Source organism: Thamnophis sirtalis, unplaced genomic scaffold (assembly GCF_051295495.1).
Source record: "Thamnophis sirtalis isolate CommonGarterSnake01/CBP01778 unplaced genomic scaffold, rThaSir2_p1.2 scaffold_12, whole genome shotgun sequence".
NCBI classification, from domain to species: domain Eukaryota; kingdom Metazoa; phylum Chordata; class Lepidosauria; order Squamata; family Natricidae; genus Thamnophis; species Thamnophis sirtalis.
Window position 1 is genome coordinate 59805315 of NW_028261392.1, and position 15013 is coordinate 59820327.

The following is a 15013-nucleotide window of genomic DNA, read 5'->3' on the forward strand; positions in this document are numbered from 1 at the left end:
CATCTGGACGTTGCTATTCTCTTTTTGTCAGGGCTTGGAAGCTAGGTCAGATAATTGGGGGTCTAGAAGTTGCAGCCAGGTAAATCAGGAATCTTTAAGACGGCTACTTTCAAAACCATTGAACTAATTTTCCTATTCTTTGGGATTCGTTTTCCTTTTTAAAAAGTTTGTAAAAGAGTTTATTTTTAATTCGAGCTCTTGTAAAAGCAGTATGTGGCTGCTTCTCTTGCTTTTCTTGCTGGACCCGTTCTTGGTTACTCAGGCTACTAAAAAAAAAACTAATCCACGCTGTCACATCCTTCAAGATTTCCTCCTGTATTGTTCTTGGAAGTCAACTCAGAAGCTCCAGCTAAAAAATAAGGGGGGGGGCTGCATAGTTTAGTGACAATGAGTCAATCTGTCTGAACTCATTTCTTCATACTGGCCATGTTTGCCTGTATGTTTCTAGATTCATTTCAGTGTTTTCACATGTTAATAAAGTCCTTCATAATAGCAATAGCAGTTAGACTTATATACCGCTTCATAGGGCTTTCAGCCCTCTCTAAGCGGTTTACAGAGTCGGCATAGTGCCCCCCACAATCCGGGTCCTCATTTCACCCACCTGGGAAGGATGGAAGGCTGAGTCAACCTTTGAGCCGGTAAGATTTGAACAGCCGAACTGCAGAACTGCAGTCAGCTGAAGTAGCCTGCAATGCTGCATTTAACCACTGCGCCACCTCGGCTCCTTACAACTTGAGTCCAACATGCTTAGGGGGAAGCTGGTAATACACCTATATCAGTGTAGGACCTGTTTGAAATACCAGTTCCATATATGAAAAGAGTTACGTGTTTCTGAAATGAAATTATAATTTATTTAGGGCTTTCAATTGTCTCTTTCTCGTGGTGCTGGCTTCAATTGTTTTGTTTTTGTTGATGTTTTCTTATTTAGAGAGAAATGGAAGAATTCAAAGGTTCTAGCAATGGCTTTATATTAGTTCTGTTGTGCTGCCTTGAGCCCTGGAAACTGGCTCATGAATGAATCAATAATGAAAAAACATTATCTCCCTTCCTCCCGTTCTTCAGTATCAGCAAGAGATTGTCAAGCTCAAGGATCGCCTGAAGGCATCGAGTCGCCGGTTGGAGGAGTACGAGCAGCGTCTCCTCGTGCAGGAGCAACAAATGCAGAAACTCATTTTAGAGCATAGATCACTGATGGAAGACAGCAAGGAGCGTCTGCGAAAGCAGCAGGAGGAGAAGGACAGCCAGATGAAGAGCATCATCAGCAGGTTAGGGGGGGGGTTGAAGATAGAAAGGAAATCCTCTCTATTTCCAATAAGCAGGTTGCTCTTAAGTCCAAATTCATACTGTTATTTGATATTGTTAGAGGTTCCACCACAAATGCGCGTATGACAAAAGCGTGTGTGACTAAACCGCGGTGACAAAACCGCGCCGTCAAAACCGCGGAGACGAATGAGCACTGAAGCGTGCCGACAACAGCGTTCTGACAGAAGCGCGCTGTAACCTAACCCTAAACCTAACCCTAAACCTAACCCTAAACCTTACCTTAACTTAAATCGCGCTTCTGTCGGCGCGCTGTTGTCGGCGCGCTGTTGTCGGCACGCTTTTGACATCGCGGTTTTGTCGGCGCGCTTTTGACGTTTGCGGTTATGTCGTGCCACGATTGTTAGAATGCATCACATGAATAGGCAGCCTGAGTTCAAAGCCTGGGTCATTTATATTCCATTTCACTGCAATACAATTTAGGCCAAGTTATTTTAGACCAGTGGTAGTCAACCTGGTCCCTACCAGTGGGCGTTCCAGCTTTCATGGCGTGACCCGTCAAAAGCGTGGAGGACAAAATCGTGCTTGACGAAAGCGCGCATGTGACGTCATCACAGCGCGATGAAAAAAATTAAAAATTGAAATAAAATTAAAATTAAAGCAAGCCGATTCACATAAAGGTAAGGGTTAGGTTAAGGGTTAGGGTTAGGTTAAGGGTTAGGGTCAGGTTTAGAGCGTTAGCATTAGGTTTAGCGTTAGGTTAAGGGTTAGCGTTAGGTTTTTCGTTACGTTAACGGTTAGGTTTAGGGTTAGATTTAGGGTTAGGTTAAGGGTTAGGGTTAGGTTTAGGGTTAGGTTTGGGGGGGTTAGGGGAAGGTTTTAGCTTTATTTTTACATTTTTCGATCACAGCGCGATGTTTTCGTCGCGCTGTGATGACGTCAAATGCGCGCTTTCGTCCAGCGCGATTTTGTCCTCCGCGATTTTGTGGTGGAACCCTTTCATGGTGGGCGGTAAGGGTTTTGTCCGATACTGAAGTGCTCTGACCCCCTCCTCCGTCCAGTAACAAAAGCCGAGACACGCTTAATGAGAATGTCCTTTAATAACAAGACCAGAATCTCGGTGGCTGAAAGCCAAGTAAACAAACAGATAAGGACCTTGGCAACAAGGCCGACAAACCTTGGCAGCAATTCAGACAAACTCTGGCAGCAATCCAGCCTGCCAAGTTAGTTTCTCTTTAGTCAAAGAGTTGATTTCTGCAAGAAGAGTATGGCACAAGCAGTCTTTTTTATAGTCTGGAGCGGAGCCTAATGACCATCAGCTGAGCGTAATTACCTCCTGTAATTACGTAGTTGTTCTTGGCGCTGAGTAGCTCTTCGACGGCGTGCATCCCAGAACAACTCACTGTTGGTTTCTGGATCACTCTCCCTTGTCTCCTCCCCACTGATCCAAGGCTCAGGCGCCACCTGGTGGCCAACCAGTCTCAGAGTCGGAACCCCGTCCAGGGTCCTCCTGGGCCGACTCATAGTGCCCCTCGCTGTCGGAGTCTGGTGGCAGCTCCAACGGCTCCTGCTGGGCCACAACATGAAGCCTTTTCCTTTTTAAAATTTAATTGACTTCCCTACTTTATAAATCACCATTACTGTGGAACCGGTGGGTGGTTAAAATTTTTTACTACTAACAAAAGTGGGCGGTAGGTATAAAAAGGTTGACTACCCTTGTTTTAGACATATAAACTGGGAATTCTGGAAATTGAAATGCCAATTCCTGTAGACGATGATATTTGGGCTGGTGTAGGCGTCCCAATTTCCTTGTAGCACCCACTCAAACAATTTGGAGCTTATTCACTGAAATGCTTGCTCAAGGAATAAAACAGCAGATGGAATCTTTTCATCTTTAGCGTCTTTACTAAGCCAATGTTTTGTCTTGTTTTCTTTTGTGACGCTCCAGATATCTAGAAAGATTAGTCTCCAAATTCTTTCTTTCCTTTCTTGTAGATTAATGGCTGTGGAAGAGGAGCTAAAGAAAGACCACGCAGAAATGCAGGCGACTATTGATGCTAAGCAGAAAATAATCGAGGCACAGGTAAGGAACCGTGTTTTTTTCATATCTGTATTGTTATTACCCCTTTTCCATTCCTTATCTTTTTGTTGTTCTTTATTCGGAAATTAAGGCTCTGAGTCATGTTTTTAGAGGAAGCATCTTTGTGGTTCAAGATGACTTTTCTCTTAGCCCAGTACATAATGGATCAAAGTGTCTTATCACCCAGATACTGAAAGTTTCATATGTTGAAAGCCACGGTTCCAGAATTCTGACCAACGGTTCACCGACAAAACCGCGCTCGACTAAACCGCGTCGCTGACGTCATCAACAGGGCGACAACAGCGCGGAGACAGAAGCATGCTGTAAACCCTAAACCTAAAATTAACCCCTAAACCTAACCCCCCTAAACCTAATCCTAAACCTAATCCTAAACCTAATCCTAAACCTAACCCTTAACCTAACCCTAAACCTAACCCTAACCCTTAACCTAAACCTCCCTAACCCTTAACCTAACCCTAAACCTAACCCTAAACCTAATCCTTAACCTAACCCTAAACCTAATCCTAACCCTTAACCTAACCCTTAACCTAACCCTTAACCTAAACCTAACCCTTAACCTAACCCTAAACCTAACCCTAACCCTTAACCTAACCCTAAACCTAATCCTTAACCTAACCCTAAACCTAAACCTAATCCTAACCCTTAACCTAACCCTAAACCTAACCCTAACCCTTAACCTAACCCTTAACCCAACCCTAACCCTAACCCTTAACCTAACCCTTAACCTAAACCTAACCCTTAACCTAACCCTAAACCTAACCCTAACCCTTAACCTAACCCTAAACCTAACCCTTACCTTAAGTTGAATTGGCTTGCTTTCAAAGCGCTATTTAAAGCGCCTTTCTTTCTCCGCGCTGGCTGTTGTCGCCCTGTTGATGACGTCAGCGACACGGTTTAGTCGGGCGCAGTTTAGTCGAGCGCGTTTTTTACGGGTCACGCTGACCAACGCATAATGCTTTGAATTGCAGTTTTTAATTGCCCGTCGTAAAATAAAACAAAACAGGACAAAATAGGACTTAAAACACAAAACAAATTTGATGTTTCCTTTATGCTACTCTTATGAGACCAGCACATGAAAAATACCCTTTGCCTATGGAATCATCTCCTACTTGTAACACTGATCGATATTAGGGTCAGTCACATTTTCCTAAATATACCAAGATGAAAGAGCTAGAAAGTGCTCTAAGCTACTTTTGTAAAATTTCCATAGATTTGTTGTTGTTATTACTGTTCCTTCGAGTCAATGTTGATTCCTGCAGTTTTCTTGGCAAGATTTCAGAAGTTGTTTGCCATTGATTGCTTCGTAGGGATGAGAGAGGGATTGTCCCAAGTCACCCAGCTTTGTGCCTAAAGTAGGACTAGAACTCACAGATGCCCAGTTTCTAGCCTGGTGCCTTAACTTTTATACCAAACTATCTCACCCCATGGCATTCCATCCACTAAAATGTACTGATATTACTTTGGTTATAATTCATATTTATAAGTATTTGCTTAGTATTCATTGATGAATATAAATGTTCTCCTGGTGAGTTATTCAGGAGCAGGATTTTTTTTTCCCTTTTCAGCCCAATTTTATCAAGAGAAGAAAAACAAATCTTTAGATTTTGTTTAAAAAGCTGGTTTTAAGTGGGGAATAATGCCACAGGATTTACAATAGGCACTGCTGGAGATTGAATAAAGGCAGTGGCTAAATTGAAAGCAAATTTCCCCAGCTCACTGAATTGATAGAAGCATAATTTCTGTTCCTTAGTTATTTATGAATGATGTTCCATATGGTTGCTGAGAACTAGGCCCACGTGGGTTATCGTCAAGCTGTTCGATTCATTCAGAGCAGGGTAGAATCTGGCGGAAGGCTTTGTGATAAGACTATTTCAACATGAGTGAAAAACAAAAAACCCAGACAAAATTCCCCGTATTTGAGGGGCTGCCACAAAGAATAGGGGGTCAAATTATTCTCCAAAGCACCAGAGGGCAGGACAAGAAACTATGGTTGGAAATTAATCAGAGAGAAGCAACGTGGAATTAAGGGGAAAACTTCCTAACAATGAGGACAGTTAATCAGTGGAACAGATTGCCTCCAGAAATCATGAGTGCTCCATCACTGGATGTTTTTGAGAAGAGATTAGACAGTCACCTATCTAAAATAGTATAGGTTATATGAAAAGCGTTCGGAGACTACAGCTAGTCCAGAATGCAGCCGCGCGAGCGATATTGGGTGTACCGAGATACTCCCATATTACACCTGTCCTCCGCGAGCTGCACTGGCTGCCAATTGGTCTCCGGACGCAATTCAAGGTGTTGGTTATTACCTTTAAAGCCCTTCATGGCTTAGGACCAGCCTATCTGCGAGACCGCCTACTGCCACACACCTCCCAACGGCCGATAAGATCCCGCAGGGTGGGCCTCCTTCGGATACCGTCAGCCGGACAGTGTCGGCTGGCGGGCCCCCGAGGAGAGCCTTCTCTGTGGCTGCTCCAACCTGTGGAATCAGCTACCCACAGAGGTCCGGACCTTACCCACTCTCATGGCCTGCAGGAAAGCCGTTAAAACCTGGCTGTTCCGGCAGGCCTGGGGCTGTTGACCTTAGTGTTAAGGTCCAGCCCCGATTAGAACGTATGTGTGTTGTGAATTTTAAATTATTCTTTTATTTTGCTTTTCTTTTTTCTTCTTTCGTTGTAAGCCGCCCGGAGTCCTCTGGGATTGGGTGGCCTATAAATTTAATAAATGAAATGAAATAGGTTCTCCTGCTTAAGCAGGGGGCTGGACTAGAAGACCTCCAAGGTCCCTTCCAGCTCATTCATTCTATTCTATCTTACAGAGAAGCTTTGTGGAATCCACAAACGCAGTAGTCATCCTTACCTTTCACAGAGGCATTGAGTTTTATAAATAGGAGCATGATAGTGTAGAATAATCATATCCAAGGACCAGTGGTGGGTTTCAAAAATTTTGGAACCTCTTCTGTAGGTGTTGCCTGCTTTCCGGGTCCACTGGTGGAACCTCTTCTAACCGGTTCGGTAGATTTGACGAACCGGTTCTACTGAACTGGTACGAACTGGTAGGAGCCCACCTCTGTTCTGTGGTCTTCCGGGTTCTGTCACAGTATTTCTGTGTGATCCATGTGTACATGTATAAATTGGCAACTCCCACCTGAAAGAGGCAAGCGTGTTGCATTTGGCTGGTGGGCTAGGAAAAACTCTTAGAAGAAGAAGTAATTTGATTGTACCTTCACTGCTTCAAATCCAGTGAAGTCCTGTCGGTTGTGGTGAACATAGACAAATGTGATCTCGTTTGGTGTTGTTTTCTGTTGTTCTTGCAGGAGAAAAGGATCCTCTCTCTGGATTCAGCCAACACAAGATTGATGAGTGCTCTGACTCAAGTGAAGGAACACTACGGCATGCAGGCCCGGAGCAGCGTCTCTCCTACTAATCCCCCTAGGCTTTCCATCACAGAGAATGGGGAATTTAGGAACAGCAGCTGCTAATTTCAAGTTGCCCCACCAAACGAATTGCCATCTTCCATTCCCCTTGCCCACTCCAAGCCTAGTTAATCCTTCCCATCACAGAGAATGGAGAATTTAGGAACAGCAGCTGCTAACTGCAAGTCGTCCCACCAAACGAATTGACATCTTTCATTCCCCTTGCTCACTCCTAGCCTGGTGTTCTTCAAAAAATCTTCAAAAATCCCTGCTTTTAAAAAGCAGAAAATTTCAGGGAAAACTGGACTGCTTGCCACAGCCATATAAATGACATGCGCTAACAACCCACCTGGGCTTCCTTGCAACATCGCAGCTGGTTAATTTACATTTCCACATTTCAGTTTGCTAGTTTTTCAACCCGCCTCTTTGCACTAACTCTCGGCCACGGCAGCAACATGTCGTGGTAACACAGGGCAGAGCAGGCATCAATAGTTTTCTGACTCGGTAAGCACACAGAAAAAAGACTGTTTAATGCAAGTCAGGGATCAAAAAAGTTTTTAAAAAGTGAATTGAAAAACGGATATTGATTTTTTTTAAAAAAATCAAAGGTTTGAAAAAAAACAAGAAATGCGTAAAAATCTAATGAAAAGTTTTAAAAGATAAACAAATTCTGAACATTTTTTTAAAAAATATGTTATTTGGGGGAATGATAGGCATGTGGCTGACCTGATCGCTGCTATTTAGGGTTTTTTTGTTAGTTGGTTGGTTTTTCCTAATTCCTTCTATAAACAGTTTTTTTTTGACCATTTAGATTGTTTTTAAATTTAGATGTTATTAGTCAGCTGTTTACATAGACCAAGAACAAGGAGTTTTATCTGAAATGCACTACCTCCCCCTGCCTTCCATTCCAGCAATGAGACCGGAGCAGGTGAGAAAAGGAATACTATTCAAGAGTCTTTACCAAAAACATTTCACTTCCTGTGGGACAAGACAACGGCATCACGCAACGCATCCATTATCTCCCTGGCATTTCCTAGCTGTCAGAAATGACAGTGTACACTAGTGGTGGGATTCAAATAATTTAACAACCGGTTCTCTGCCCTAATGACCATCTGGGTAGGTGGGGCTCGGTGGTCATGTGACTGGGTGGGCGTGGCCAACTCACGGTCACTCAGGTCGATGGGCGCTTCGCCTTGGCTGTTACAATGCAATAAGGGTTAACCGGAGAGGCAGTTTCTGTAAGCAGGGCAATAAAGATGAGGCTAGAAACAACACCAGAATGTTTCCTTCCTGCCTTCCTTACAGGATTAGCCCTGTAAAGTGGGGAAAAACCAAAATGAGATTTCTTCCAACAATCGGTTCTCTGAACTGCTTAGAAAGTTACCAACCGGTTCTCCCGAATAGGTGCGAACCGGCTGAATCCCACCACTGGTGTACACATTTCTTATCGAGGGCCGTTTTCTTTGTCTCCTGCATTTGTAATTATGTCGGCACCTGTTGACATCTTGCAGTGGAGAATGAACCCTGCCCACTCCTTCTCCCAGCCCACACTTTCCTCTTGGTGATTTGGCTTTTCATTCCCATATTAACCTGGGTGCCTCTTTGGCATGGTAGGCAACCTTCTTACATGGAGAGGCAATTTACTCCTTTTTCATCTTCCTCAGAGCAAAATCAGAAGTTCTACTTCCTTTCTCACTGTAAAGAGTCTTTGTGATGATTTTTAAAAAGGACTGTAAGCTTGTCCTGAACAGTTCGCACAGGTATCTAGATACTGCTTTAACACAGAAAAAGTAACTGTACAGAAATTATGTCCTTACAGAACAAAAATAAAGCTCACTTAACAGAAGGGAATTTAAAATGTTAATCCCTGTGTGGCATACAGCCCGTTCACCCGTGACCCGTCAAATGCGCGCTCGTCAAAAGCGCGCTGACAAAAATGCCGCAACAAAACAGCGAAGACAAAAGCGCGCCCACAGAAGCGCGATTAGGGTTAAGGTTGGGGTAAGGGTAAGGGTTATTACCTTGTATTATGTTGTTTGTTGATGGCGCGCTTTCGTCAGCGCGCATTTATCGGCGCGCTTCTGTGGGCGAAGACAGCGAAGATTTTTGTCTTCGTTGTTTTGTCGCGGCGTTTTTGTCGAGCACGCATTTGTCGGTGAACCCTGTTCACCAAGCCACTTGTCAGCCGTCCCATTGGGCCATTTAAAGAGACTTCAGCTGCGCCCCTGCCCTGGTCCGGGGGCTTCATGAGCCAGAGACTCCTCCAGCTTCTTCTTCTTCTCCGATTCTTTGCTTGTTGTCCACAACGTTGGTCTTCCGTTGGGATCCAGGTAGGCACTACTGTGATCCCACCGGACTGTCCCATTTGGCACATTTAACAAAAGAAACTTTCAGCTCTTTATAATTACCAAGAGAGTAGCTTTATTAAAAAAAAACTCCATCTAGGTATAGCAGAAACAAAGTCAGTTCTGGGATTTTCCTAGAAAAACCCCTGTAGCTAAAACCACAATTTCCTCTCCGGGCCACCCACCAGTTCATAGTTTACCAATTGAGTTCAGTTCTTTTGTTTTGGGAAAGACTGTCTTTGCTGCTCACATCATCTTCATAACTTGTCCTTGATGGATAACGACTTGCTGGCAACAGAAGGAACTCTTGCATTCTGTACAGGGCGGGGCATAACCTTTTCCTAGGGGGTCACAGCAACACTTGTAATAACAACACAAATAATTCATACACCATTCGAAAGCCCATCAAAAACTGAGTTTATTGACACGATTTAATAGTCAGTATGACCACCATTAGCCCTTCGAACAGCATTCAAACGAGGTGGATAAGAACACAACAAATCTTCAAACAGTTCCGTTCGATTTTCCAGATTTTCCAGAGGGCGGGGCATAACCTTTTCCTAGGGGGTCACAGCAAGATCGACAGCAGTTTACAACTTCCGCGACACCTCATTTTAAAGCCCATAAAAAACTGAATTGAATGAGCTATTAAATGTTAAATTTGTTTCGGTTGAAACTTTGAGAATGAATTTGGAAACTGTGTTGAAAAATCTGGAAAATCGAACGGAACTGTTTGAAGATTTGTTGTGTTCTTATCCACCTCGTTTGAATGCTGTTCGAAGGGCTAATGGTGGTCATACTGACTATTAAATCGTGTCAATAAACTCAGTTTTTGATGGGCTTTCGAATGGTGTATGAATTATTTGTGTTGTTATTACAAGTGTTGCTGTGACCCCCTAGGAAAAGGTTATGCCCCGCCCTGTAGAAACCCCCCCCCGCTTAGGAATTCACCACCACCCTCCTATCACTATATGTCACACTGCGAGTGAAAGCAAGTGCAACTATGTAGTAGAGTCAGGTTTGACACCACTGTTCAGCTGTCGCTCTCCTTATCTGCAACTACCTTACTCCTTTCTTGCACAATGGACCATAAACTACCCTTAAAGCCAATTGTTTCCCTCTCAATGGCTAGTATTTCACTCTTCCTCTTGATAAAGACAGAAGAGAAACTCTTTACTTGTGGTCAGGGGAGGACAGCCTTGAGATACAGAATATTTTGTGGTGATCCAGAGAGTGTTAAGCAGGAAAATGTATATTGAACCTTCCCCAGTAGCACGGCATTCAAGGGATTAGACTTCAGTGTTCTCATTTAATCGGCAAACTGAACAAAGTAACCAAATAGTTAACAGGAAAAACAAAAGTGATAAGGATAATATATAAAAATAATAAATATTATCATTAACAATGAAAACGAGACAAGATTAAAATTCCAAAGCCCTCTGTTAACAAACTGTTACTGTAAACAGCTTGTAGAAAATTTACCATAGCTTCTTTTGAAACTTTTTTTTATTGGTTTATCAAAATATAAAATACGAAGAAAAATTCAAAAAAGTAAGGAAAAACTAGGAAGACAGGAGAGGGCCAAGAAAAAATGTATGGCATAAAGAGGGAAAAGGAAAGAAAAAGACATGTATTCAGTTGGCCATTTTTTCACCAGAAGTGATTGGGTTTGATAATTTTCCACACCTAATTTCACCTCTTTGATACTTTAATATTTAATACTGATTTGATTTGCAAAGTACGTTATTCTCTGTAAAGACTTATGAAAGATTCGAAGCTCCCTCTAGTGCTCAAAAAGTTTATTTTTTATTTGCTTTTTGCTTTTTCTAGCCAGAGTTCATAAAAATCGGGGACTTTCAACAACCCACAACGAAACAATCCAGAGCAACAGATTATTTCAAAAGTAGTGTAATAAAACCACAACTTTATATCCTTACACTTCTCCATCAAAATTATAATATACTTCATACACTTCCAAGTGTAGCGCAGTGGTTAGGGTGCAGTACTGCAGGCCACTTCAGCTGACTGTTATCTGCAGTTCAGCGGTTCTAATCTCACCGGCTCAAGGTTGACTCAGCCTTCCATCCTTCCGAGGTGGGTGAAATGAGGACTCAGATTGTTGGGGGCGATATGCTGACTCTGTAAACCGCTTAGAGAGGGCTGAAAGCCCTATGAAGCGGTATATAAGTCTAACTGCTATTGCTATTGCTATTACTTCCTTCTTTTCACTTGTGACCAGCGGCAACCTTTTCCCTTGCTTGTCCTTTAACAATAAAGTATTTAAAATGACACAGAGCTTCAAAAAGGAGTTACAGGCTGTGACTAAAGAGAGCGTCTTTTAGCTAATAATCTCATAAATTAAGAAATGAAAGGCATGCCTTATCGTCCGTTTTAAAAAATAAATTCTAAAACTGCTTGCAGACCGTTGCTGTATTGGGAGGATCTTGAGGGACGATTCCAGGAGAGTCATATAAATGAAAGGAAATCCTGTTCCTTCTGTTAGTGAGTTGAAACAAATGACAGTCCAGAGAGAGACATTCTCTCTGGGCGTGACCCGACAAATGCGCGCCCAACAAAACCGCAGCAATAAAACCGCGACGTCGACAGCGCACCCACAAAGGCGCGCTGACAGAAGCGTGATTACGGTTAAGGTAAGGGTTGGGGTTAGGTTTAGAGCGCGCTTCTGTCGGCGCGCTGTTGTCGGCACGCTTCTGCGCTCATTCGTCGGTGCGATTTCTCCCCACGGTTTTGTCGGCGCACTTTTGTCGGTGAACCGTTCTTGGATCAGGTGTAGAAGGCAGTTCCTCTTCCTCATCACTGATTGGCTGAAGCTACGAGTTTTCCCCACCTCAGGGCTGTCCTGCTGCAGCTGTGCTTACATCAAATCCCTCTCAGATGGCTGCTTGGAGCCATTGGTCAACTCCCCTCCAGATGTGCCTGGAACTGGTTCATCCTCCTCCAAACTGACATCTGGAGAGGTTTATGGGGAAGCATCCAGGGGAGTCATATCACCTGACTGGCTTTACCAGCATAAGCTCCAACTTTGTTAGCCTGATTTCTGTCGTTAGAAGAAACCAAAAAATCCCCTTAAATGCCATGCGGTTAAACTCATAATCCCCTGACATCCCAAAACACTAATTCTTTGAATTCAACTTCTGGCCAACTAGACTTTTGGAACATGATCTAACTAATCTTCTATCAACTCATTTGAGCTCTCCCTGCTAGAAAGTTATTGCAAGCAAGCCAGTGGTGGGTTTCAAAAAATTTTGGAACCTCTTCTGTAGGTGTGGCCTGCTTTCCGGGTCCACTGGTGGAACCTCTTCTAACCGGTTGGGTAGATTTGACGAACCGGTTCTACCGAACCAGTGCGAACCGGTAGGAACCCACCTCTGAAGCAAGCGCACCAAGAGTTTGAGAGTTATTTTGTACTAAGTGTCAGCTTTTGCTCATGCCCTGCCCATCCCTGACTGTATTTGCTTACTCCTCCGTTAAGCTCCAAGCAAACTGCACCTCTGTGTACGATTGTCTCTGGGCTGGAACTTATTTCCCCTTGCTTTTTTCTGTCTTTGTGTTTTTCAACTTCTCCCTTAACCGTTTCAGCTACCTAGCCGAAGGTTGAAAAAAGATAATCCCCAAATTTTCCAGTAAAATTCTGAAATCCTATTTAGCAAGGGTCCACCTTATCTTAGCACCAGAACCACTTTATCCTGCCCTATTTGGACCTTAAGAGGCATTCTCCTTTACCACTACAAGGCATTCCTTATTTAAAGACATTTTTTTATTTATTGTCCTTTATTCATTCTTGTAAATATATTTTAATATGAATTGAAATGATAACAAACCTTCTCTTGTCAAATACACTAGTGGGCAAAACCTTTTCTGATCTCATCCCCTCCTCTGTCTCTGTGGAGGCTACTGATAGGCTGTCCTTGCCCAGGATGCTTACACCTGGCTCTTAACCATGATTTGCCAGCTCCTGACCAAGAAGAAAACAGTATTTATTATTATATAATTTCCTCAGATTTGTTTCATTTTTTAAAAAAAAAAACATCCATGAATACCTGTCAGTTTTCCAGAAATATATTCATCAAAGTTTTCTTTATTCTTGCTTCTGTTTTTGCAGAAAGCTTGCATTTTAAGAAACATTTCTTTGCCATTTTTTCTTAAACTGCTTTTAGTTTTTTCCCCGTTTCAATTTTACCTTCTTATAACCAGAGCCTGATATAGATTCCTTTAGATTCTGGAATTGTGATTGTTTTCTTTTAAAAATGGGAATAGCTGTCAGCCTTTCCCAGGTAGACCAGATAGGAAAATGAGTTAATTCTACCTTATCGTAAAGCTACACTGCACTTCTGAAAGCACAAATCTCCAGCCATCTCCTTTAGAAGCTAGAGATAGTTCCTTCTATATCTTTCTACCCATTATGCAGCTGCAGGCTGTGCCCTCTCTTATCTCAGCATTCCCTAGGCAGCATTACCATTACAATTGTTTACAGTCTAAATAAGAGGAGTGAATTGCCAGTTTTAAACAGAGAAGTAATTGGTACTTCCTTAACTCTGTACCAATCCCTACTTTCTCCAAGCAACTCCTTTGGCCACAATGCATTTTGTGTCTCTTATTACCATTATAAAAATCAACACATTTATCGAAGTAGGAGCTGAGGTGGCGCAGTGGTTAAATGCAGCACTGCACGCTACTTCAGCTGACTGCAGTTCTGCAGTTCGGCTGTTCAAATCTCACCGGCTCAAGGTTGACTCAGCCTTCCATCCTTCCGAGGTGGGTAAAATGAGGACCCGGATTGTTGTTGGGGGCAATATGCTGACTCTGTAAACCGCTTAGAAAGGGCTGAAAGCCCTATGAAGCGGTATATAAGTCTAACTGCTATTGCTATTGTTATTTTTCCACTTACAAAAAATCAGTAAAGAAAATGCTTGCGATGGATTAAAAATTATGCAGTGAGGAAACAAACTCCTTTACAGTTATCAATTTTTAATTTTAAAGTGTTTTTAAAAACATTAAAATTCAACTTGAAAGAGGAATTGATTTGGATGGCTTCTTTAAGAGATTTGTATTTTAGCTAAGGTGAAGGCCATCATTTTCTACTCCAGATGTGCATAAAGCTGAGTCAAAACCAAAAGGCATCATGATACTACATGCTAGAATTTGAGGCTGTCAGCCTTTCCATAATGTTTTTGGTCGCACTAGAACCTTTTTTCCCCCAGATAAAGCAATTTGCTAAAGATTTAATGAAACCCTTAATTGCTCCTCTTATAGTTCTATATTCATGCTTAAAAAAAAAAGATGGAAAAGACTAAGCTGGCAATAAAATAATTTCAATATCACATTCCTAAATAGCCTCAGATACATTTCTTAAACTGGGATGCCTCTGAGAACAGCCCGAGATCAACCTTCTGCTCTTTCTGTGGGAAATCAGCTATATTTTTTCAAGGAAGCCCAAGTTGGTCTGTTTAAGTGCATGGTGGTAGAAGGCTGAAAGAGACACCCAAGTCCCAGGATGGCTGAATTTTCATAGTCCTCTGAAAGAAGTAGTATCATTCTGGAACAACTGATGGTTCGGTCTAGGTATCAACCTGCCGTTGAAATGAGAAAAAGTTGGGTTAGGGAGATGAGTTCCACTTGGCTGTCTCTTAGTCATCCAATGGTGCCATTTCAGAAACGCAAGCTTGTAGGCAGCTTTGTAATAAGCTGGGTTGCGACTGTAACACCTCCTTCTCAAATTTAGTTTGGTGTTGGTAAAATAATATCTACGGCCTTTGGTTAGACTATCCCCCTAAGAGGATAGTGATGGGGGCGAGAGGGGTGTGCTGGTGAGAGCTTATATGAATTTTGTAAGTACAACAATACACTTTCTTCAGGGCCTTAATGAAAATT

The 15013-nt window shown here is 42.6% G+C and overlaps 1 protein-coding gene and 1 long non-coding RNA gene across 5 annotated transcripts in view; one reads left to right on the plus strand and one right to left on the minus strand.

The window, feature by feature from the left end:
- Window positions 1–8737, plus strand: part of RASAL2 (RAS protein activator like 2) — a 269272-nt gene extending 260535 nt beyond the window's left edge. For all 4 annotated transcript variants that reach the window (XM_087726825.1, XM_087726824.1, XM_087726823.1 and 1 more), the window contains 3 exons: window positions 1063–1265; window positions 3256–3343; window positions 6678–8737. In XM_087726825.1, coding sequence (XP_087582951.1) covers window positions 1063–1265; window positions 3256–3343; window positions 6678–6842 — 456 coding nt within the window. In that variant the 3' untranslated portion in view covers window positions 6843–8737. The remainder of the gene's footprint in view (window positions 1–1062; window positions 1266–3255; window positions 3344–6677) is intronic.
- Window positions 1–15013, minus strand: part of LOC148043371 (uncharacterized) — a 481921-nt gene that overhangs the window by 322482 nt on the left and 144426 nt on the right. The gene's annotated exons all lie outside the window — the stretch shown is intronic.